General features: G+C 38.8%; 1 protein-coding gene across 1 annotated transcript; it reads left to right on the forward strand.

The window, feature by feature from the left end:
* The first annotated feature begins 2,618 nt into the window (after positions 1 to 2,618).
* ppp1r21 (protein phosphatase 1, regulatory subunit 21) lies at positions 2,619 to 22,770 on the forward strand. Its single transcript, XM_017685268.2, has 22 exons — positions 2,619 to 3,343; positions 4,599 to 4,667; positions 5,050 to 5,196; positions 5,464 to 5,565; positions 6,433 to 6,597; positions 6,776 to 6,834; positions 7,787 to 7,881; positions 8,209 to 8,261; positions 8,829 to 8,978; positions 9,164 to 9,265; positions 9,360 to 9,448; positions 9,779 to 9,915; positions 10,720 to 10,812; positions 12,447 to 12,574; positions 12,868 to 13,020; positions 13,326 to 13,418; positions 15,307 to 15,561; positions 15,830 to 15,865; positions 17,167 to 17,283; positions 17,930 to 18,028; positions 18,674 to 18,802; positions 20,386 to 22,770. The coding sequence occupies exons 1-22, from the start codon at positions 3,290 to 3,292 to the stop codon at positions 20,413 to 20,415; spliced, it is 2,355 nt and encodes a 784-aa protein (XP_017540757.1). The 5' UTR covers positions 2,619 to 3,289; the 3' UTR covers positions 20,416 to 22,770.
* The last annotated feature ends 2,916 nt before the right edge of the window (positions 22,771 to 25,686 follow it).

A 25,686-nucleotide genomic window follows, 5' to 3' on the forward strand; every position in this document is an offset into this window, starting at 1 on the left:
TCTTGATGAGATTAAGATTAAGTGACCCTTATTAGGCCCACAATGGGGAAATTTCACCTCCGTTTTTAACCCATTCGTGAAACGCCACATAAACACTAGTGAGCACACACACAGGGGCAGTGAGCACACGTGCCGGGAGTGGTGGGCAGACCCTATCCGCAGCACCCGGGGAGCAGTTGGGGGTTACATGCCTTGCTCAAGGACACCTCAGTTGGCGCTGGGGATCAAACCGGTGACCTTCTTTAGGAATTGCATGATGCAATTATGTCAACATGGATCAGAATCTCAAAGGAATCTTTCCAACATTTTGTGGAATCCATGCCAAGAAGAATTGAGGCTGCTTTGAGAGCAAAGCAAGGCCCTACCCATATTAGGGGTCATTCCACCAATTTTCCAAAATTTTGGAATAATGTATTCATAGTGGTCTGCTGTGAAATAACACCTTTCTAGAGAAACGTACAGTCAGAATTGTTCACAATAACGGTGATGGGAACATATACAAATTGTACAAATACATGTACAAACATTTACATATACACATATGTTGTCTGATTCCTGAGATGTTGTTTTACAATAATTTTGAGAAGATTTTAGCCTTAAACATTTTTAAATGTCATTCAAGGTGGAGAGGGTCGTGCAGGCCTATGTAAAGCAAAATAGTCCCAAAAGGAAACTTTTTTTTCCACATATACAAACTTACAAAGCACATGTAGGTTCTCTGGATATTTTGAGATAGAATGGCTGTATTTGCATTGTATCCAACATGACCCCTGGTTCCTATCACTGCCATAATAAAGAGTTAAGTTTCTCTACACTGTGCCATTTCACATCAAAACACTGTGAACAGCTTTTTGTTTACATCTCAACAATTTCAAACAAGGTGTTTGAATTTTTCCTCATCTAACTGGCTGATTCAGGAGGAAACCAAATAGGTAATGTTATTTATAGAAAGCTGAGCATCAGATCTGTTGTGGTCTCAACATCAGTGCATTTCATTGTCACTGTGGAGGGATTCCCAACAGCTGTATGAGATGTTTGTGTAATGCATGCTGGGTACTGTAGTGAGGGAGCATTGACATAAAGCAGGCAAACAGTATACAATATAGTGAATTCTGTAAAACTAATGAGCCTGAGGGATTCTCTGCTGCACTACAGAATATTAGATAACATGAAAAACACTGCATTAAATTCTAGAAAAAAATCAAGCCACCAAGTTTGTTTTTTTTTTGTTTTTTTTTTGGGGGGGGGGGGGGTGCCACAGAAGATCCACTTTTGGTTCCCTAAAGAAACATTTAATGGGTGGTTCTTTAAAGATGCATTTTTGAAGGGAGTGTGAACATTTTGAAGCTTAAGGGACCTCCACACAATGCAAATGTTATATACCATGTTTTCTTAATACAGCTGTACATACATCCAAAACCACATACTACTACACTACATGTACTGCATCGCATACTACCACACTAAATGTGGTTTGGACGCATGTCTATATCTTAGATACATGAGACTAAAGTAAACTACATATAATTACGGAGGCCCATTTCTGCCACTGGAAAAATATACATAGCCATTGGCCATAAGGTAATGAAAAATTTTGCCTAATTATGACATAGCATCTTCTTATGGCTTACTATGTTATAATTATGACTTAGTATCTCATAATCATTATGGAATATCTTATAATTACCACTTAGCATATCATAATTATGACTTAGCATCTCATAATTATGAGTATCTCACAATTATGACTTAGTATCTCATAATTACTACTTAATATCTCCTCATTATAACGCAGCATCTCATAATTATTACTTAGTATCTTATAATCATTATGGAATATCTTATAATTACCACTTAGCACATCGTAATTATGACTTAGCATCTCATAGTGATGACTTAGTATCTTATCATTATTATGGAATATCTTATAATTACCACTTAGCATATTATAATTATGATTTAGTATCTTATAATTATTATGGAATATCTTATAATTACCACTTAGCATATCATAATTTTGACAGCATCTCATAATGATGAGTATCTCACAATTATGACTTAGTATCTCATAATTACTACTTAACATCTCCTCATTATAACGCAGCATCTCATAATTATGACTTAGTATCTTATAATCATTATGGAATATCTTATAATTACCACATAGCACATCGTAATTATGACTTAGCATCTCATAATGATGACTTAGTATCTTATCATTATTATGGAATATCTTATAATTACCACTTAGCATATTATAATTATGATTTAGTATCTTATAATTATTATGGAATATCTTATAATTACCACTTAGCATATCATAATTATGACTTAGCATCTCATAATTATGAGCATCTCATAATTATGACTTACTTTCTCATAATAACGTAGTATCTCATAATAATGACTTAACAACTCAAATTGTTGACTTCCCTCCCATTATTACGAGATTGAGGCATTAAGTGATAATTATGACGAACCTTTCTCAACATTACGAAACGCTATGTCATAATAACGAGATGCTAAGTGACGGAAAACGACGCGAAAACGGGCTTTTGCGCGTTATAACGCACTGGGAGCTACTTGTATTATGAAAATAGTTTCGGAGCGGTCACGTTACCACAACTTCGCTTTGCACTAGCTTCATCAGACTGTACCTGCCCCGTGAGCTGCCCCGCTGCCTTCAGACAACTCCTCCACACGACGACGTCGCTGTGCTCAACGCGTTTGCCGGCTGCAGTGATTTGTGACTCGTTTTTAGGATTGAGTGTCCACTCGCGAATGTTTCACGGACGCGTCGGTCTCCAGTGTTGTTGTTTAGCTCTCTAGCTAGCCAGCTAGGTTAACTTTAGCCTCGGTAGCTAGCGGTGTCAGGCGAAGGTAGCGGTAGCGTTAGCGTATCACCGGTGAAACGAAGGTCTGTTGTGCTTTTACTCGGTTTTATGTTTTGTCGCAATATTTAGGGAGCCGCTGTCACGGCCTGTCTCATAACACCCGCTTAAAAATGCCGTTGAAATGTTTTCAGCTGTTGCTAGCTAAGTTAGCTTAGCTAATAGCCGGCTAGTCTAGTCTGCTCCAGCCTGCGGTTGTTTGACCACAGTCCTCTTTATATGGGACTCCTGCTTGAACGTGTTTTCCGTCTGCCAGAGACATGCTTTAGCGCATCTGTGGTCAGCCTGTGGCGAGGCTCAAACGGAATTTACTAGCCGATCGTTTAGCTCGACCTCCCGAGTTTCAGAAGCTGCTGGAGCTGGACAGTTCAGCGGCTCAGAGCCGTCCGGGTAACACAATGGCTGCAGACCTCCAAGCCAAGTACAGCAAGCTGGCTCAGGAGTACTCCAAGGTACAGTGCTGTTTTGTGGGTTTGACACTTAGACTTGATGTGTGATGTATGTGAATGACTTCAGTGCATAAAGGCTCAGCTCAGCAGCAGTGAGAACACGTCCAAGTAAGAAATGACCGCACACGTTTCTAACGCATCTTTCTGCACACATGCAGTTATTTATTAGGGAAAGGCCTTTGGCAGCAGTGGGCTCATGTTATGCAACAGCATAATAACATAATGTGTAAGAGCATTTTATTATTATTTTTTTTCTTTTCAGTTGTCTACTGTGTGTGGTTCATCATTAGGGCTGCACCGATATAGGAACTGTTGATTCGGTGCTGATACATGAAGTTAGAGGTGGCTGATACGACAAAAATATAATATTGCGATACTTGAGGATGCTTGTATTTTGAGACGTCTGATCGGTTGGAACTGAGAAAAAAGAACCAATAGTGCTGCGTTAAAAAATGCTATGAAAAGTTTTGAGTACGGTAATGCTTATTCAGTGTTTTGCCAGCTGTGTTGCACTAAATTCAGTTAAACGTTATTCATTTTTTAAAAACATGCGCTTGATCAGTGTCCTACACCTACTGACGATATGCGAGACATTGGATTGTGGCTTATCACGATAATTGTTGACCGGCCTTACATAAACATTTATAAAATATAGAAATTGGGTCTAATTTTGGGTTAGTGTTACAGAGAAATATAATATAAATATTATTTAAAAATGTTACTTTAGGGGTATAAAATGTAGTAAAATGACAAAAATGCAGACGCCTAAAGTTTTTGCCCTTCCCAGTACGACAGATGTATCATCAAATATTGTTTTGAAGTATCATTGAAATCTAAACATCTGTCGGTTGCTGATTAAAGCCAGTATCTGTCGATGCCGATATGATTCTGATTTTATTGATTTTATTGAATTCATTAAAACACTTGGCAAATCGTGGACAGATTTTGTTTATTTTTTCCCCCAGAATGTGTTTACTCTGTTTTTGCCCAAGCACAGTGCTCTCCTGTGCAATTAATAGGTAACCCAAAGTGTAGTCGTGTGGCAATAATGCTGAGTCTGCAGACCACCCACAGGCCCCGTGCCTCATAATTGACGGGCTGGCTTCATGGGGATTCAGGGTATTTCCTGGAATGCTGTTAAGAGCTAAGAGCGTCCTGCTTCCTGACTCTTTTCAGAACTTGAGCTTGCTTTTAGATATAGTGAAACGTACAGGAGATATCACTGTTATAAATGTGTTTGTTTTTTTTAAACATACAGCTCAGAGCACAGAACCAGGTCCTGAAGAAGGCTGTGGTGGATGAGCAGGCCAATTCAAACTCCTTAAAGGTAGCCCAGTTACAACTTATTTCTAATTGGCGCTACACAATATGGGCTGTATACTGAATGGTGGTTGTGATATGCCTTTCAATATATTATAAACATGTTGGCGAATTATTAATGTGAATTAATGATGGGTTATTTTGACTAAAATGAAGAGTATGCTCATAACATACATTACGACATTTAGTGATTTGTTTGAGAGTTTGTTTGCATAGTGGAAGTCTTGGGGATATCGCTGTATCACTACTGTAAAGGCCAGTACGGCAGTAACAAATGACGGGACATATGGTGTTGTTTTTAGAAGTATATTTTGTTTTATGGAGAATTAATTGAGTGCGTTTTCACCATCTCATGCATCAACACGCTTATGTTTGCCACCTTGCCTCAGGAGGAGCTGAAGCAGCGCGAGCAGTGCCTCAGAAAGGCCGAGCAAGAGATGGATAGCCTAAACTTCAGGAACCAACAGCTGGCCAAACGAGTGGAGCTGCTGCAGGAGGAGCTGCTGACCAGTGAGGCCAAAGGCAAGAAGAGCAAGGTGAGTTTGGCAGAAAGTTTAATCCAGAGCAGTGTTTAAGCAATAGACTGTTATTTGGCTATAAATGCAATAATGCATAACCTTGAATGTTGAACACTGCTTTAACACTGGCCACTCCTTCCATCAAAAAAGTAATAACCTTTTACTATACAGAGCTGGAAAACTGTCACACTATCAGGCTCAGTCTGGCTTTTTCATCTGATCTGTCCAGACAAGCTCCAGCTCCATGTTATTTTGATCTGAGTGCATGATCTGTTCCTTTAACAGAATAAAGGAGATTCCCCCTCCCAGCCAAGTTTTCAAACCCAGAGTGTGTTTGATGAGGACTTGCAGAAGAAGATTCAAGAGAATGAAAGGCTTCACATTCAGGTTCGTACCGATTAAGCCTATATAAGGGTGTGACCGCTTACCAGTGCTGCCAAGGGAGCACAACCACAAACAAATAGTATGTTGATGGCATAAGCCTGCTTCTTCTCAACTGCAGTTCATTTGGTTCTCGACCCCAGTGCTTAGGGATGTTTTCGGCCTTCGCGTTCGCCATAAGCGTTATGTTTTGTGCCCTCAGAACATACATGGTAGGCATCCCTGAACTGGACTGTCTTAGCGACTGTTTTCTTTGTGATGCAGTCATGTTTTGGGTTTGTCATTTGTGTTTATTTAAAGTATTAAATGAATTGTTTCAGGAACAAAATATAAATTAAGTATGAATTTTGTTTTCTTTTAAATTGGTTTTGGCAGACATGAGTGCATGTATCTTCAGTCATGTTATTTGTGGCTGATCCAGCTTTTGTTCTGAGATCAGGGGTATTAATAAGGAATTTGCCCCCCTTTTCTGCAGTAACAGCCTCTACTCTTGTTCAGTGTTGGAACATTGCTATGTGGATTTGATTGCGTTCAGCCTCATGAGCATAAGTGAAGTCAGATACCAATGATGGATTATTAGTTCTGATAAACTCCGTCAGTCCAGATAATACAGTTTCACTGCTCCTCAGCTTAATGCTAGTGAACTTTATACCCTGTTAGCTGACACTTGGTATTGGGCATGGTGACCTCAGGATCTGTGTTCTATTGGCTGTTTTTTCAGTGGAGCTTATACAAATTGCGCGTGCAGTTGAACACCTGTCTGAGCAGTTGACTAATTAGAAGAGTCCGCAGACATCTTGACCAGATAGTGCACTTTTGGACTAAATTAAAATTAAGTTGGACCTCATACTTCCTCTCTTCATCTGCATTCAGTTCTATGAGGCAGACGAGCTGCACCGCCAGCAGGAGGCGCAGCTGAGAGCCAGATTGCAGCAGCTGGAGAAGGACGCTGAGCAGCACCAGACTGTCGTGGACAACCTCACTAGCAAATACATGGACACAATTGAGAAACTGCAGAGCGAAAAGGCTCGGTTGGAGGTATGGCGAAAAGATTAGAGCAGGTTGAAGGGATTTGTAAAGCAGGGACTGAACAAAGCACCTAGACATTATTTAGAATGGACAAGGCGAGACCTTTTCCCAAAACATGATTGAGACATTGACAAAAGGTTAAACTGCAGTGGCGTTTGTGTTACTGAAAGTGCTGTTTCTCTCATAGGTTAAGGGTCAGACATTGGAGAGGGAGGTCAAGGAGTGCAGACTCAGGACTGAAGAGTGGTATGTCACAATTTCCTTTATTCCTGAAATTCAGCATCTGATCACTGTCCTAACAAAACCTTTCTTCTATAAAATGGGAACTTTACTGGGGAAAGAATAAAATGAGAAGGAAGAAAACTTTAATGCACATGATTGAGATGAATGAGATTTGACTCCAAGTCATTTTGGGCCATTTTTCTTGCTCCATTCATAATGAAATGTTCATTCATAATAGAAGGCAACTTTTCAAATGGTATAAGCATGGAGCACGGTTTTTATGTTAAGATATCCATAATCCATTATAGCCACTCATACTCTGTACTGTTTATCAGCAAAAACAAAACCTATAAATAGGCTTTTTAAGTCTAATGCAATATTTTCAGTAGTTATAATGTAGTCTCAACCCCAGATGCTCTGCCTACATGTGCGTAGATCATCTGATATCTGTAGTAGGTCAAGCAGGTAACAACTGTCTTGTTTTTTTCCAGTTGCATTTTGTTTGGCTTACCATAAGTGTATGCCTATGCCCTTCCATGCAGTAGGTTTCATCAGTCCAATGGTAAACAAACTCTGCATGTGGTGACTGAGCTTTTTGGAGTGAGATATAGCCTAATATTGAAAATAGTTTGTGAAGTTTACAGCATCACATCTTTCAAAGGGTTTTGCATGTCAGTCAAGAAGGCTATATGCAGTTCTTGGTGAAATTAAGGGACGCAATGCACCAAACACTCTGATTGGGTGAAGTCTGGCCTGAAAGTAGTCATAACATGTTGCCATTGCATGTGACTGTTTAACCTTTTCACTCATCTAAAACCAAATACATGATTGAATTTCTGTTTTAATTCCTATTTATTTATCCAGGTCACCTCCAAATAGTTTTCTTATTTTCTTTTTTGAAGGCCCAAAATTGAAAGTGGGATCTGTACATGTGTTAGCTGGGATCTGACTGTGTTTTCTCCTTGTGTTTCTGTAGCCAGCAGCAGCTGAGGAAGTATCAGACTGAGCTGAGCAGTCAGCTGAAACACAACAGCAGTGTGATCCAGGAGAAAGTGCCCTTCAATGACACCAGTTAGTATAGTAGTACATCACCCTTTCACCTGATAAAATAGCCATCATGCACTTGTTTCATGAGGGGAATTGCCATGCACTAAAACTTAGAGACACACAGTTATAAAAGTTAGAGACTTCTCTTCATTTATTTGATTTCTAGTCAAAACGGCCTGCTAGTACTTTCATTTCTGAACAGTGGAGTGTTGTACTTGTACTTAATGGTTGTTTTGAATGAAAATTAAGTAAATGGGGATCTCTGAACCCACAGAATACAATATCGTCAATGATTTACTTTTTTTATACGTAAGATTTTTTTGTAACCGCTTAATTTTCTTCTTTCCAAAGAATACAATGACTACAACAGCTTGAATGTTCCCCCTCACAACAGAAGACATCAGGTAAGGAAGTGTGGTGATTAAAAATATTACATGTGATACATTGTTTATCACATTTAACCCTTGTGTGGTGTTTGGGTCTCATTTTCAGTGATTGCCAAAAGAAAAAAAACGATGCAGTTTATTGTTATTTCAACCCCAGGTTCCTTGGCCTATGCTTGTTTTCTGTGAAGAACATTTACAATATCACATTTTCAGTGCCTTCACACTGTGTAATATAAATGTGTATTTATATTACACAGTGTGAAGGCACTGGAAATGTTGTTGAGGTGAACGCACCTCCGCATTTTTATTCCTTGTGTGGTGTCCCTTCACTGTTCTCCTCCTACGTGTCCTGCTGTTAGTGTGCGTGTATGTGTTTTTACATATATGTACTGGCCACTTGTGATATTTTAAACATCTGGAATTTTTGCATAAATTGTTATGGCTGTGTTGATTTGAAACGGCAATAGTGCAGTGGGTCAACCAGACCACTGAGTAACAAAAACATGAACACCACACAGGGGTTAAAAAGTCAGGGTGGTGTATAGTGAGGTTTAAGAGATTAATATCCTGTTACTGTGCTTATAGCTGAAAGCTCGAGATGCTGCAGGACAGGCTGTGAGTTTTATACAAGATCTGGTGTCTGCCCTCCTCAACTTTCACTCATACACGGAACAGAGGGTCCACATTTACCCTCTGGACTCCTCCATTGAGTCCATCTCTCCCCTTAACCAGAAGGTACACACCACTACTAACATATTTGCTCAGGGTTTTTTGTTTTTGTGTTCATTTTTTTGTTTACACTTTGTTTTTGTAGCATGTTCTCCTTTCCCATCTGCTTAGGCTTGTGCTGAGATTTATTCACTTCTTTATTATTGTGATAAACAAATTTAAGGGCCATTCTTGCTTTTTCCTCTTTGCAGTTCTCTCAGTATTTGCATGAGAACGCAGCATATGTTCGTCCCCTAGAGGATGGATTGCTACAACTGCATCAGAGCATCACAGAGGACACAGTCACAGTACTGGTAAGCGTGTTGTTTTATATTTAGAACCACATTCACCTTGATATCAAATATTTTTGAAAACCTCTCTGTATATCTTGTGTTCTCTTATTTGAAGGAAACTGTGAGCAAACTGCAGGACTTTTCCAAATCCTTTTCTACTTACACAAGCTTTCTGCAGAAGATCCTGCCTTATCAACTTAAAAGGTAGGTTCTCTCAGTATATGTAATTGTAATGTAATTTGAATTGAATTGTTTTTATAGAATGTAATTTGTCTATTTTTGTTTATATCGTCGTGGTCAGATCAAAGCTTTATATGTCCATTTTTGTTATTTTGGGCTGCACCGCGTAAAATTTCTTAGAGTAATTACTTAGAATAAAATTGGGTCTTTACTTCTCTAATAAACTTACTATTGTTGTTCCAACATTGACAGTATATTTAAACATAAACCACGTATCCCCTCCTCGATATTTCACTTGGCTAACTTTGTGTCTCTTTGTCCCTTTCCTTTTTGTCTTTTTCTCTCACTCTCTAGCTTTGAGGAGGAGTGTGAGGTACCGCTCTGTACAGCGTCTCTGAACTCTAAGAACCGTGAGCTACAGAATGACCTGAAGGCTTTGACTGCTGTCTTTGAGAAGCTGCAGAACTATATCAGCCTTCTAGCCTTACCTAGTGAGTCCTGTACTTACTGTCACAAAACCACAGCTAATCATTATACGTCTTGTCAAGTTGTAGAGAAAGTGTGCTAGAATGACCTCCATATTTACCATGTACTATTTACCATGTCCTCATCAGACTTTCTTAATTTCTTGTCCCCATCAGACTTTCTTAATTGATTCAAAATATCCTCAAAACACTGGCAGCTTGTAACAGCTATTAACATAATAGAAAAATACATGTAGTCTGACAGTAGGGGTGAGTTAAAATGGAACAAATACACTAAGATGATACTGGTGTTACTAGTATTCATAGTACTTGATCTGTATCACAGTGTTTAGTTTTGAGGTCTGGTCTGATAAGGAGGAACAGACCGTATGCACCAGCATTGCCACATTAAACAAATACTGTCATAAAGTATGATTTCAGTTACTGAACTTTTCATTTACTGTACTTTTATTCAGCGTTTTACATGTTGCACTACACTTAATCCAATTAAACAGTCCTAGTTATGCTGTCTTTGTAATGAAACATGCAGCTGGTAAAGTCATCATTTCAACCTCTATGTGAAAGGCTCTGTAGATTGTGCTCTTCTAAGGATGTATGTGTGTGTTTATTTTTTTTTCTGCTGTATTATATCATCGCTGTCCTATCAAAACCATATTATTTAACAATAAAAGTTTTTTTTTTCCCCTTCTTCTGTAACATTGCTATTGTTAGAACAGTATTAACTGTCAGTGTTCAGTTTGTTACTTGATGTATTTTTGACTGATTAATGAACTCATTAATCTTTGTTGAAAACCTCTATGTTTTTGGCAGGTGTGCGTACGGATGCTATGCCTCAGAGCAGTTCCAGTGCTGTCTTCACCCAGCTGGCTGCCTGCTTACATGGATTGCATGACACCACCAAGGGTGAGGCCATCTGACTCTTTGCCAGATAAAGGGAATAGGTTACTCAGTGTGCTGTCCTAGATAGACAATATTTGTGAGGTGTGGTTGACTCAGTGACTGCCTTGTGGCGTATGCAGTGTTTTATTGTATTATTCAGTAAATATCATTTAGAAACTGAATAGCTGCCTGTTGCATCACCTTTAGATTGGAACAAGCTCTCTGTTGCACTGCATGCTTGTTTACGCTGACGGCACACTTGAATTGAATTGAAGGCGCAGTGGAGAATTTGATTTATTCTCACTGAATATAACCACTTAGTATAGCTAGACTGACATGAGCTGTTTTCACTGCACTGAGATAGACAGTGTGAAATGAGCCTTACTGCTATATTAAGCCTGGACTGACACTGTGTTACTGTTGCAGTTTCATAGTAACTGCCAAAACATTCTCGTCATATCACTGTGTTGGTGTCACTAAATCATACTTAATAGCCTGTAAATCACTTCTTGTTAAAAATATAGGTCAAAGTGTACGGTCATCTGTTCATTTACTGTTCTTATAGCCTGTTGTTGTTATTGGGCTATGTTGGTTTCTGTTCTAAGTTGGATTTGTTAGCATTTGTATTTGAGAACTTTGATAAAACTTCAGTTTTGAAATCATTTAAACCCACGTTCATGTACAGCATGACTGAAGACTTATTCGAATACACAGATTACAGACACGACAGATATGGTTTACTGTTGTTCAGGCTGCAGACAGAATGTTGTCTGACGTGGAACTGAGGACTAAGGCAGATGTCCAGTATTTTTTGCACATATCTGGAACTAGATCCATCTAGAATAGCATTGCAGGGAAATATGGCATTTTTTTTAGAGGGTGAGAAGTACAGTAAAATGAATAATATACACAGCATTGCCTAATTATTCTGCTTATCTTGAGTGCAATAAATACATAATCAAACAGTAATTAAATTTTAAATATTGGTTAAAACATCTGTCCAATGCTGATATTTTTTCAAACAAATTTTTGCCTGTTCTGATGTCATCATGCCTCCCTAGTTGAGGTATAATTAAAAGTTTTCAGTATGTTTTGATGGGAAACTTACTGACTTGGATTTCTTTACAGTGGTGGTAATAAGAACCAGGGGTCCCAATGTGTACAGCGCAAATATAACCGTTTTATTTGCTATCAAATGACCAGTGAACCTACATGTGCACATTGTGAGTTCTATATGTAATTGTTAATAAATATATGCTTTAAGCTTAATTTTAATAAAAACAATGTCCAGGCATCATTTTTATTTAGTATTTCTAAAAGTTTCATGTAGTAACTTTCGGTGAGGGTGCTTTTAAATGTATTAAACTCTAAAGGGCATCTGTTTCCTATCATCACCAATGTGAACTGCTTCTGATTATATTCAAGTTTCTCTACGATGACACATTTCACATCAAACCCCTCTGAATGTTTATATCTCAGTGAATTTAATTCTGAAAATTTCAGTGAATTTCCCATTAAATCCTACTAAATGGATTACTGCACATCCGTTTGTGCTTTCTGATGCCATCCTCAATCCGCTCAAGCTTATTGTGCGTCACTTCTCTCTCTTTGACTTTCTCGCTTTATTTTTACTCACTCTTTCTTTACCTCATCAACAGAGCTCTCCAAGCACTACAGTCAGAAAGTAACTCTGGAGCAGGAGCTGCCCACTGTCACCCAGAAACTGCGCACCACCAACGAATGCTTACTCTCCTCCCTGGCCTCTCTGACCAACAGCACTGGCAAGGTGAACCAGCAGGGGGCACTAAAGAGCACCAACTTGTTTCAGAAAGTGGTGCAGCGGTCCTCACAGTGTGAAAAGGGGGCAAAAAAAATCCCTCATAACGCTTAAAAATTCAATCAGAAATCCAGAACATTAATTTCTGAAGCTGTTTCAGATGTCACGCTGAAAGGATTGTAATGCTCTGCCTCCAGAGCACTGTCTGAATTTTGTTTGAGAGTAAACGGCATGCATATAATACCTGTCAGAGAATAGTTATTATTGTTATTTACGGTTATTTATTCATTTTTTTTTTCCAGATTGCCACATTTTTCAGCAACAATCTTGACTTCTTTGCTTCATCAGCTGGTTACGGGCCCAGAGGGGGTGCAGGGAGCCTCAACCCACTGCAAGCAGAGAGCATGCTTAGTAACAAGAAGAAGGCCTCTGCTTATATTCTCGCTGTTAGGAGGGTCAGTGCAATTCTCTGTTTACTGTTACATGTCATTATGCCATTGATTGGATTTAATGTTGCGTAACAATAGTATTATGTATTTTAATTTATGTTAAATTGATGTTAACTGTTATCCCACCATATTAATCTGGGAAGCACTGTGATTTAGTTTCATTTTGAAAATAATTACAGAAAGTCTCTATTCTGAGAGAAGCTTACAGTAGATTGGCCAATGGCATTAACCACAGTGTGAGATCAGTGATTTTTTTTTGTGTTGTGGATGTGAAGGGAGTTCTCACTGCTCATGCCTCTCTCTGGTTTTAGACACGACCAGAGACTGTCCCATACACAGAGGCTCTGTCCAACCGCCGCATCCTGACCAGCTCCACGGAGAGCAGGGAGGGCCTGATGCAGCAGGTACCTATGAGTTTAATACTCATTTTGGTGTGTTGCTCTTCCTCTTCATTGGGCTGGAAGACTGCTACCTACATCGTCTTTGGAGTGCAAAAAATAAAATATGGGCTCATCAGAATTTTGTCTTTGGATAGAAAAACAGAAATTCACCCAGCGCACTGGGGGTGGCCTACTACAAACTCACCTTAGTATTTGTTAGTATCCAAACTCATCTTAGTGTTTATTTACTTAGGTATGTGAACAAAGTAAAAGAAGCCCTGCAGAGATTTCAAACAATTATGAAAAGAAAGGTACTTCTTCAACAGGTGTGATGGCATATACAATCATAATATGGTCAAAAGTTAGGAATTGTTTCTTTCTAAGTGAAAACTAATTTCAACTCATACGTTAATCTAAACAGAAAAACAAGAATTACATAATAAAACTTTATTCCCTGTAGAGGATGTGTTAACTTAGAAAATCATTTTAAAAAATCAACAAAACAAAACTTGACTAGGGGTGTTCAAGTGTACACATGTGACTGTAGTTATGTAGATTATTTGAAGTAGTCCTGCAATTTTCAGTTTCTATACAGTACTTTGAAAAGTGCTGTTATTTTATACCATTTTATGTATCTTTAGCAATTGCTAATCTAATGGAAATGACTGACTAAGCCAAGTGCATTTAAAAAACTAAAAAACCGCTTGACTAAACTAAAAGTCCAAGTTAGCTTAGACTTGTCTGCAGGTGTACTATCTTTACATGACAGTGATTGATGTAGAAGTACTTTAGTTCTCTGTGATCTGCGATATGGTTAATATCAATACTGCAAAATGAGTATTGGCATCAGTTCAGAAGATCTTTCAGTGTGTACAAAAAAATAAGTTGTTTATTATGCCTTTTTGTGAGTGTGGCCACATTTGCTTTACTCAATTACTGTAATTACTCAATAATTACAGAGACTTTGATGCAAACTGTTCTTTGGTCATAGAAGTGAGTACTGAAACTTTAGGCCACCTCAGCTGGCTCCTCTCGATGCGGAGGAGTAGCGGCTCTACTCTGACCTCCTCCTGGATGGCCGCGCTCCTCGCCCTATCAAATAGAGTGTAGCCCGCCACCATGCGAAGAGGCTCATTTCCGCCGATTTTATTTGCGATCTCATTCTTTTGGTCATTACCCACAGCTCATGACCATAGGTGAGGGTCAGGATGTAGACCGACCGGTAAACTGAGAGCTTTGCCTTATGGCTCAGCTCCCTCTTCGCCACTACAGTCCGGTACAGTGACCACATTACTGCTGCCGCCTATCCAAGGCTGTGGATGATCTCACGATCCCTCTTTCCATCACTCATGAACAGGACCCTGAGATACTTAAACGCTTGCACAGGCAGTGGGAGATAAATGTTAAGTCAGTTTTCTCTTTTCTCTTTTAGGTTTTAATTATTTTTTTTAACGCTTTTTTTTTTTTTTTTTTGTGCTGTGAGTTTCTGCTTCCTTCTTTTGCAAGTGAATTATGTTGCATCTAATCTCATAAATATCTCCTGTGAGATGAATAACCTGTTCCTAATGCCTGTTTTGACTGGAAATCAAACAAATGGAGAGTGAATGGTGACTAATGCAAAACTGCAGAGGCTGTTGGGACACAGCCAGCTTGTGTGCTTGGTTTTGCTTATGTATTGATATTGCATTTTATGTTAAATGAAGTGAAGTGGACATTAAATTGGTGTGCCATGTGCAAATATTTCAGGTTTGCACCATGTAAGTTGTGCAAGATTGATGTTAGGTCAGGTCAGATGGGTCAGATAGTACACTAATGTAAAACCTTCTGTCTTGTTGCTTTATATTCATGACAATTGGAACATAACAGCTAAATACCCACCCCTACTGTCTAACACAAACACGTTCCTCTCCAGGTACAGCAGAGTCAGGAGAAGATCGCTCGTTTGGAACAAGAGAAGGAGCACTGGCTGCTGGAGGCTCAGCTGGCTCGAGTGAGGCTGGAGAAGGAGAGCCAGCGCATAGTTGAGCTGGAGGCCCAGCTTTCAGCAGCTTTAGGAGGGGACAGTGTCACCACCACCTCCTCCCAGACTGCCTTCCTCACCCCGGAATGCACTGACCCAGAAACAGAGGAGAAGACCGGCAGAGAGGTGTCTCACAGCACCAGTGTGGTTAGTGCTACTCGAGGGCTTTATGACCAAAGAGCTGCAGGTTTTTGAACTGCACAACTAAGTAGGACCAGGCTTTCAAAACCTCTTCACAGAATTTTCTGGGTCACTCAGTTAATGACTTCATATACATCATGTTTGTTTCATATTTGTCCAGGATCTGCATACTTTCAGCAGTAAACTGCAGAAATATTGAAGTAGCTTCTTTAAGTAGCCTTTATATGTTTTAGAATCCAGATAATTACCTTAATTTCATTTTCTCTATCATCAGGTTGGAATGCTAACCACAACCCCCACCAATGAGATTGTAAGTACAAAGAGGATGGAAATTTACCATTAATGTTGTGTTAGAAATGTATGAATGATATAGAAGAAGGAGTTAGCCCTTCTTTAGAATAAGTTACTCATTTGCACTTTAGATGGTCTTCATACTGATCGATAAAGGCTGACAGGCTCCGATTCAACTTTTTACCCCAAATTGTTCTAATTTATCCTATTTGATGTTTGTGTTTTGTAGATAAAACAGCCACATTTTTGAGTGAAAGATATTCTAAACTGCCAATTAATAATACAGTTAAATTGCTTAATTTTTAGTGCATAATGTAACTCTCTGATGCAGTTTGTTTCTTTGGGCTACATTTATAAAACTAACATTTATATTATGTTTAATACTGAATGTGGTCTAGTTTGAACCCCAGTAAAGCTTTCGTTAAAATTATGCATTAAAATGATAGCATTTTTAATGTGCATAGTGATATACTTTAAACTTGTTAGCTTAGTTTTTTCACTACCTACATGATATGACCAGGCATTTTACAGTGTCTACTAAAATACGCTATTTTATGTTGCTCTAACATGTGTGCAGTAGAGTGCTGCTTCTTCTTGGTTTGGAACATGCTGTTACTTTTAACAGAGCAGCACAGCTGTTAAAGGAGAACATCTCCACAGTGCTTTTGTTTTTACTCCAAATACATCTCTCAGGTGAAGAATGACAGTGTTCTTCAATCTGTTCTGCTCGCATGACGCTCAGACAATCGTGTTGAAGCATAATAGCCATTTACTTTTGCTTTACACATCATTGTTTACACAGTTAGATGTATTACACATTTTCACTTTACACAGATAATGCCACATTGCTGCTCATTAAAGCTGCTTGTTCATCATGCATCACTGCTGAGGCACGTCTACCAAACCGTGCGCAAAAAAGAATCGGAATTGGATCAGGATTAAAACGGCCACGATACATACACGATCCTTTAAACTGTCTCTGTATCAACAGAGATGTATCTTTTACCTTTTGACACTTTTCAGAGATGAGATAGTGAAGACGGTTTTCCTGCTTCTGTGAAGCGGTCAGGTGTCGTATTTACAACGCTACCAAAGGAGTTAGCACTTCGTCTCTGTGTTTATGCTCTTCGTGGTTGGCGGCTTCGTTGTGAAGTACTTTATGGGAGGTGCATCTAGCTCTCGCCCTTGTAGTCAGACTGTAGGTCTAAAGACGTTGCAAGATTTAGATGTTAAATTGGGTTACATGTTCCTTTTTGTGGTCTAATAATAATGTTACTATTCAGCTGGCAGGCCTGACCCACGCCTCTGTCTGTACTGCAGGTTGGAGATGAGGAGTCTCGGGAACATCTGATCAAAACTCACTACATGACGCGAGTAGCTGATCTCACCACCCAGCTTCAGATGTCTGACAGCAAAGCTGTGCATTTTCATGCAGAGGTGAGCAGAGCTGGGATTTTCTCCTAACTTTCCACTTATAAATTACACAAGGAGCAAGGATTAGATCAGTGAGTAACGCTTCTTGGGATTAGAGGCTATAATATGTGAAGTGAACTCCACCACAGCTGTTCCATTCTTTCTCTTCTCTAGAGTTGTTTGCCTTATGTTCACTTGATCTGAGCAGCTAAATCATTTTTTTTTTTTTTTTTTTATTGCGTGTGCTGTGGCTGCATGGGCCAGTGTAAATCTCAGACTGACTGATCGTAGGTCGGCCTCATGAATCGCTAGAGAATTTACAGCTGTAGGATATCTGCTATAGGATGTAGAAATTCACATGGGCTTTTTTTCTCATTGTCTTTTGAAATCAAGTTAACAGAGTAGCCATTCCTAAACGGTAGGTAAACGGTTGGAAGTTCAAGTTTGAAAACATTAAGTGCCTTTTTCAGGTTTTAGGGTGGTTTCTGAGGAAATGAGAAGTTAGAGAAGTTAGAAAGATTAAGACGTAAATATTCCATCACAGCTGTCTGTGCTGTGCTGTTGTGCTGTGCTGTAGACAGAGGGGGTGTTAAACAGGATATGATTTACATATATTTATTCTAGACAATATAACAAAATCATTGTTTGTCTCATTGTTTTTCTTCTGTAGTGCCGGGCACTGGCTAAACGTTTGACCATTGCAGAGAAATCTCGGGAGACTCTAACTGAGGAAGTAAAGCAAGCCAATCAGAACATCACACGCTTGCAGGTAATCTTGTCGTATTCAAGAGTAAAGCTTACAAACAGAAATGTATTCAGACTTCATCACTACTGAGGAACTGCATCTTCACTGGCAGATAATTGCTCCTTGATCCTCATGAAAAGATCAATTGTATGAAACTTGCTGATGCTGAGCTACTCACTAGCACCATCTGCTGGAAAAAAATTTGGTTGGGTATCTTTAAAACGTTCAGAAATTGAAATGTCTGACCACCACTCTTTCAGTCGTTAATTAGCAGGGCCTTACATCTGTATTTGTTAGAATTCATGCAGTTTCCACCTGACCCCAATTGTAATGAAGCAGCCAGGACATATTTGGTGTGCACTTTTTTAGTTTTGTACTGAATTTATGAGGCTAATGTAGCCAGCAAGCAATGTGAGGTTATAGACAGATGTGCAAACCTGTTACCCACATTAGCCTTGCAGCTCCAGTGCAAATCTTAAAATGCAAAGTACGAACACAAACTTGTCTACATTTGAGGTTTGAAAGTTACATAAATGTGATATTTGGTTGAACCACTGTTCAGTTTAAGTAAAAATGCTAAATGTAATTGAGGGTGGGTATTGACCACCTCCATTAACTCCTTAAACCTATAGTCAAAACGCAAACCTATGGATATGCTTTGTTGGACAGGATGAACTGAGCACTACCAAGAGGAGCTATGAAGACCAGCTGAGTATGATGAGTGATCATCTCTGCAGCATGAACGAAACCCTCAGCAAACAGCGAGAGGAGATCGACACACTCAAATTAGGCAACAAGGTTCGCTCCTTACACTTTGCCTATTCCTAACAGATTTTTTGATGTTATGCGTAATTCGGTCATTTGAGATTTGAACAAAGATATAGTGAAACTTATCAACTTCAATTTCTGTACAGTGGTGGTGATGGGAACCAACGGCCACAGCTCAAAAAATGTTTCTATTCAGTTCTATTTAGTCTGACAGCACCCTGCATGTGTCTCTCCACCATGAATGCATTTAAGCCAAAATCTTATCTGAAAACGATCATAAAACGGTGTCTCAGGCTTCTGTCAGTGTATTCATAATCATTTTGTATAATAGTTTACTGTGAGGGAGCTTTTAGAAGCATTGAACTCTTCAGACATCTGGTTCCTATTCCCTCCACTGAACGATTCTGGCTTGGTAATTTTCTCTAAAACAGAGGGTTTCTCATCAGACCCCTCTGAGAGCCTGTTTACACCTTGCATTATCATGTGTCCAGATTGTATCTAGATAAAACTTTGGCTGGATTCCTTTTACACTTTTCACTATAACGAATCTCCTGTGTGACCAGACAGGATCCGACTGTACTTTTCCTGTGCAAAAAGCACATCGGTACATGCGCCGTTTCCTCTTTACTGCATCTCTTTTCCCAGTTATGAGTCGACAAACTTGGGTTGGTTTTTTCATTGGCCTGGAGTGCATAAAGGCACTTTGGGGCTAACTTCAGTCTTGCCGGTCCTCCATCTTTAGTTAATGTGGTAACCAAGCACATTTCTGCTCACATGATTGTATACGGCTAATAAAACTGCATTCTGTTAAAACATGTTAAATGATAAAAAAAAAAAAACATTTCTGAATGTGGTATATGTGAGTTAATGGTAATCCGATCACAATGCATTCTGTACGAGTTTACACCTACAATTAACATGTCTTTGGTGATTGGATCACGTCTGTGACTTTTGCTTGTTGAAGATTTAATTATGCAGGTTCTTTTTAATATATATATATATATATATATATATATATATATATATATATATATATATATATATATATATATATATATATATATATATATATATATATATATATATATTGGGTAGAATTCCCTTTTAGATGCACCTTTAGTATTTAAGGTATTCTAGTTTTTACTTCTTTCATATTTTTCCATTTAACTACTCATACAAGATAATAACATAAGTAGGACTGTCTTTTATATCAGTACTCCAGTAACTTCTGATTATTTTGACAATTAATTGATTGATTAAAATCAAGTTCAAATCAAACAGTTATGTTGGCCCTACTTATAAATACAAATTTCTCAAGTTTTTTCTGTGGATATTTTTCATAGAAATTCCTGATTTACAAATATTAATAAACTCTTAAAAGTGATGATGGGTATTTCATGATGTTACTTTAGGTTAGATTATATACTCCCTATATCTGAAGGGTACAACATGGGGGCAAAGTAAATGTTTCATGCTGATGTGTAGGCGCATGTTGAGCGTTCAGGAAAGGTTTTACTCACTTTGATTGCATGTATTCTTACAGATGAATGTTTGGGATTATGTATATTAGATTGATTTAAAGAAGCTTTCCTTTCTGCATTTGCCCCATCTAGGGAAATTCCAAGAAGAACAAGGGCCGGTAGTGGGGTCTGCATTATTCTTGAGGAAGTGGAGGAGGAGCTGCTGGGACCAGACACAGTGATCTGACCGACACTGGGGGCACATCGCACCCAACTCTTGCTCTATTGTGTCAGACTGGCCAAACTTGACTTTGCGCTACATTTCTATCAAATAGTTGGTTAAACGCTTCTTTATATCTGGGAGGGAGCAGCTGTTTCATTCTTCATTCGCTGGGTCAGAGCAGTTTGAGGTGTGGATGTTTCTTTCAGCCCAGTTTGTGTGCGATTGTCGTGTCCACATGAAGTTTCTATGTAAAGACTTTGTTTGTAGCTTTTTGTTCGTCTGTTTGGTTTTTGTATTTTTAATAATGTCTTGAGAGAATGAGCGTCTGTTAGTATGCGTGGTTGTGAGATTCAGTTTGGGGCGAAATTTCCCAGATTTATAGAGACGAGGCTGCCTCAGACCCAAAGAGTGAGCAGGTGGACTGCACAATATTATTGTGATTATATTGCAATTTATTGCAGTTTTAATACGACTTAGGATGTCATGAACGCATCGCTAAACATTTCATTTGATGTGACTAAACGTAGGGGATTCATTCGAGTCTCATGGCCATGATCCATCCTCCATCTACATGCAGGATTTTCTGGTACGAATTGTGTGGATATCAGTTAGTCTGTGTAAGACTGGGAGAGATCTATGTTACTTGAGTCCATTCTAGCCTGGCTTCTGACAGTTGCAGGAATATAGCAGAGCGCTTTCAGAGATGTATCTGAGATTGGTCAGTGTGCAGAGTTTCTTACTTGAAAAAAGAGATGATTGGCAAGCGTTAGTATCTGAAATGTAGGCATTACGTTTCTTTAACATTTCCCATCATAACATTACAAATGTATTAAATCTATTTCTAGACATTGTACCTTATTTTAAAGGACTCATAGAAAAGACAAATTTCCTCATCTTTTTAAAGTTCCCAATTACCCACAGTTCATGTGAACATTGTTAAAATGTACCATTCATAGCTCAATCCATACAAGTCCCTATATGGAGCCTAAGCTGAAAAAAGGTGATTGTTTCTGTTGAGTGTTTTAGCCTGGAATGCTTTTTTATATAAAGCAGAATACAGAACAATCAGAACGCACAAGGTAAAAAATGTTGGTAGATAATTTAGCTGAAAGGAACTAATATTTTACTTAGTATGATCACTTTATGAACTTGAAATGACTAGAAATCTATCCAAACAATAAAAGAAGACAACTAGACAAATGCAGTTATATATCGGGAAATTCTAGACATGCAGGCCTACGTTTAAGATGCTTTCTCTTGCTAAAAGTTTTGCAGTGCATTCCTGCGTTCCGTAATGCATGGCGGAGGACAAAGTTGTGATACTGATTTTTAAAATGATGTATTGTGCAGCACTAGTGAGTGAAAACACACATAATTCTCATCTAAACACGTTAATCCTGTGCAGAAGACTAGTATGTATCTCAGTAGTGCTGATTACTCACGCATGTAGCCAGAGGAAAAATCAGATGTAAAGAGCGTAGTATTATGATGATGCTCTGTTGTCGTGATCACTAAATTGTTATGAATATGCACTGAGCAGATTTGTCTGCAAAAAAAAAGGAATCCTAAGTGGATGATGAAAAGGGTTAATGTGAATGGTAACACTACCGAAGGGCAGCGTTCATAAGGCTGCAAGACACTTAAATAAGCCTAGATACATCAGAATTTGGCAAAAGCAGCCTTTATGTCTGTGTAGGTGTCATGTGACCTTATGATTGCTGCCCCTCAGTAAGATGTTACCATGTGAATACATTCAGTTTGTCTAATTTACATTCATGTACTGTCTTTTCTTTTTATTCTCTTTATTAAGAAATTATACTACCGACGTTTTATGCAATGGCTTTGAAAAATGCTTCTCTTTCAACCAATGAAATGAGTGTTGTATATGATTAATGTGCTCATAAGACTCATCAACCAAACATGGGGAAGATTAGCAGATAACTTGCAGAACAGGACTTTATCCACTCCGTTTAAACTATGTCTGTATTCATGCAGTTTTGTTGACTGGTATGTTTGCAAATTTGTGATTTTTAGTAAATATTTTGGCCCAAATGCAGTTCGAAACGTGAATCACACATGAGAAGTTTACAAAAGATCCATGTAGCTGGTTGGTTCGCATGTTTACAGAATTGTTGTTTCAGCGAGGCTGCTTTACATTCTCCTCGCTCCAGACTGTACTCCACAGAACTGCCTCTGGGCTGAAGTGTTTGTCTGTTTAATCCCATTCGGTTACTTACCACATACCAAAAATGTGTACTTAGGCAAATTAAACATGATACACTTGTGAAGTAAACAATAAAATTATGTAAAATTTGCATGTGGTTTTTTTTTTGTTATTGAAAAACAGGGAAAAACTGATTTTCTCTCAAGCAACTTAAAAGCAGGCTTGAGCATCGTCTACCAGTGGCTGGCTTTGAAAAGTTTAGAAAGATTGTGAAAAGTTTTTATGGTCCACCAGGGGTCTGTCAGATAGAGTGGTTTGATTCACTTTCAGTTTTAGTACAAGCTTCTCTCAAAAGCATTCGATTACATATAAAATACTTCATGATAACAGGTCCAAAATTGGATTTGAAGACCCTGAGTTCAAGTTTCAGAACTGGTTCGATGTCTTGTAAATTTATAACTGATTAGTCTGGTTTATGGGGCTCTCTAAAAGAGGCATTCAGTGTCTACGTCTGTGATGCAGTTTAGAAGAGAATTCCACCCATTTCTGCATGATTTATTAATATGTGAACAAAATCATTCAGAGTGGTTTCATGTGACGCTGCATTCTTTAAAAACTTACCAACTCTGTATTGTTCACAGTAGGGGTGATATGAACCAGACGTCTGAAGTGCCTCTAAAAGCTCCCTCACAGAAAGTTCTCGCATAAGATGGTTATGCATACGCTGCCTGTAGTGACACTTTCTTCAGTTTCCAAAAAGTACCACTTAGAGCTGCAGACACAGTAATTTCTTCACGCGCACGACATGACAAGTTCTTTGAGTTTAGGTGTCTTTACTTAGAAAATCAAACGGTTACAAATGTGAACGCACGTACGGTAAGAAAACTATATGCTCCCATACCTTGCGCAGCTCTGACTGAACTGGCGCTGCACGTTCTCATTTACGCTACTCTGAGGAAGCGTCATCAAACATTTTTATATTAATGATCATTTTCTTAGGATTATGAATGTGTTATGAATCAATGACATGATTTAAGAATAAAATAAAATATAAATTGTACATATTTCCACATTCTATCTTTTCTGCTTTATGGCTCTTACACTGCCTGATGCATTTTTTAATACACATGGTGGAGAGATGCACAAATAGTCCTCAAAGAAAACTAATGTTTCAGACTGACCACTATTTACTGTCATCACCATTACATATAAAAACTTAGAAGGCATGTAGGTTCACTGGTCATTTTAGGTCAGTAAATAAAATGGCTATATTTGCGTTATGGCTGAGTTAGACACCGTGCCCCATGGTTCCCATCACCACCACTGCAAAAAACCTGAGCTGCTGCGTTTTTCTACAATGAACCCGAACACATCAAACCACTCTGAATGACTTTATTTACATCTCAATGACTGAGCTATACAGAAATTCGAAAACTTTGGTGGAATTGTCCTTCTTGTGATTTAGTTTCTGAAGAAACTCATCAGCTCAAGCTAAACTCTTTGAACTGAACTTCAGGATCTCCATGAGGAGAGCACACTGGTTACCGACTGGTCTCTGCTGTGGACTAAACTGAGGAGGATTGCACTGACTCATTGTAATGCAGCAGCATGAAGGTGCAACAGGCTTGGAATATTGCAATGTATCATAATCCAATTTAATGCTGTTCAGTGTAACATGAGGTCAGTCTAAACTTCTCAGATTATTTTCAAATGTAAGTATAAACTCCTTCCTACAGTCCCTTATTTCACAGAACCAATTCAAGAGCTGTAATACCAGAACAATGTTTTTACTCCTCATTCTAGAGATACATCAGGTTTGTGAAGTTTGGGGCCAGGATCATGAGGAGGACACTGCAGGCTGGTTACCTGACCTGGATGAAGCCTGTGCTTAGACTAAAACAAATTTCTAGTAGTGATTTACCGTTGGCAAAGCTGTTCAGTCCTAGTCTAGGCTTATTCCGTGTCCTGGAAACCGGCCCTGCTTGCCCAGTAAAGTGTGACGATTTTTTTAGGCCACACTTTCAGATTGAGAAGCTAAAACAACCACGACTGTGAAGATGGTTGTGATGGTCTAGTGTTAAAGCAGCAGTCAAGACTGGCACTTCATGCACTTGGAGTAAACCTGTAGTATGCATTGCTTTGTTTCTGAGTTTGGTGAAAGTTTGCTTTTACTTTGTTTAAGATTAATGTAAAATCTGACTAGTTTTAGAATGTCTAACTGATTAAGAAGAAGGAGGTGATGTTATTCTAGTTTGCTGATAGCTGTTACCCTCAAGGTGAAAAGTAGTCATAAAATACCTCATCACCTAGGTCTATGAGAGATGGGTGGTCCCCTTCTCCTTCCCCTATGTATTTATCTGGGTGGATTTGTAGTGAAAGTATAACAACCATCGATGTGTAGCGTGAGAAAGTGTTTCTGTTCTGTTGTACAAAACCTGTATTGGTTTACTTTGATATGATAGCATGAAGGTTCTGTCTGATATGGGACCACGAACTGATTCGTCGGTCTTCTATAGATTTATGGTATTTGGCAGATGCTCTTATTCAGAGTGACTTTCAGTAGGCGGAGGTGGTGTTAAGACTCTTATTGGTGTAGTGTAGGGTCCCAGTCTACAGCGTAGAAGGCAGAGGTGTTACCCAGTACACTAACCAACCATAGATCCTCCCACAGGCCGCAGGAGCAGCTACCAGAAGTGTGAAGACCAGTCAATAAGTGTATTCTCCTTCATGGGCTTAAATATGCTTTTCTTTATGCCTGTTAATATGAGTGGAGTACATTGGTTATTGTATATGTATGTGCTCCTGTTTGCTGGGCTTAGGTGGTGCTTTATGCTCTGCCTTATCAAGTTATTGGTTTGTAACCTGCTTGTTTAAAGGAGTTCTAGTACATAATAAAGGGGTCTGAGCAGGTCTGTTTCACAGGCCTCCTTGGAAACCCCACCCCCAGAATTCAGAAGCACATACCATAAATGAGAAGACTAGTCTGAAAGTACTTAAAGACTGATGCTACTACTTCAGGCATAAAGCTGGGTTGGCCCCATTTCTGTGCCATACTGGTACACTGTGC

The sequence above is a fragment of the Pygocentrus nattereri genome, chromosome 22 (assembly GCF_015220715.1).
Source record: "Pygocentrus nattereri isolate fPygNat1 chromosome 22, fPygNat1.pri, whole genome shotgun sequence".
Lineage (NCBI taxonomy): Eukaryota > Metazoa > Chordata > Actinopteri > Characiformes > Serrasalmidae > Pygocentrus > Pygocentrus nattereri.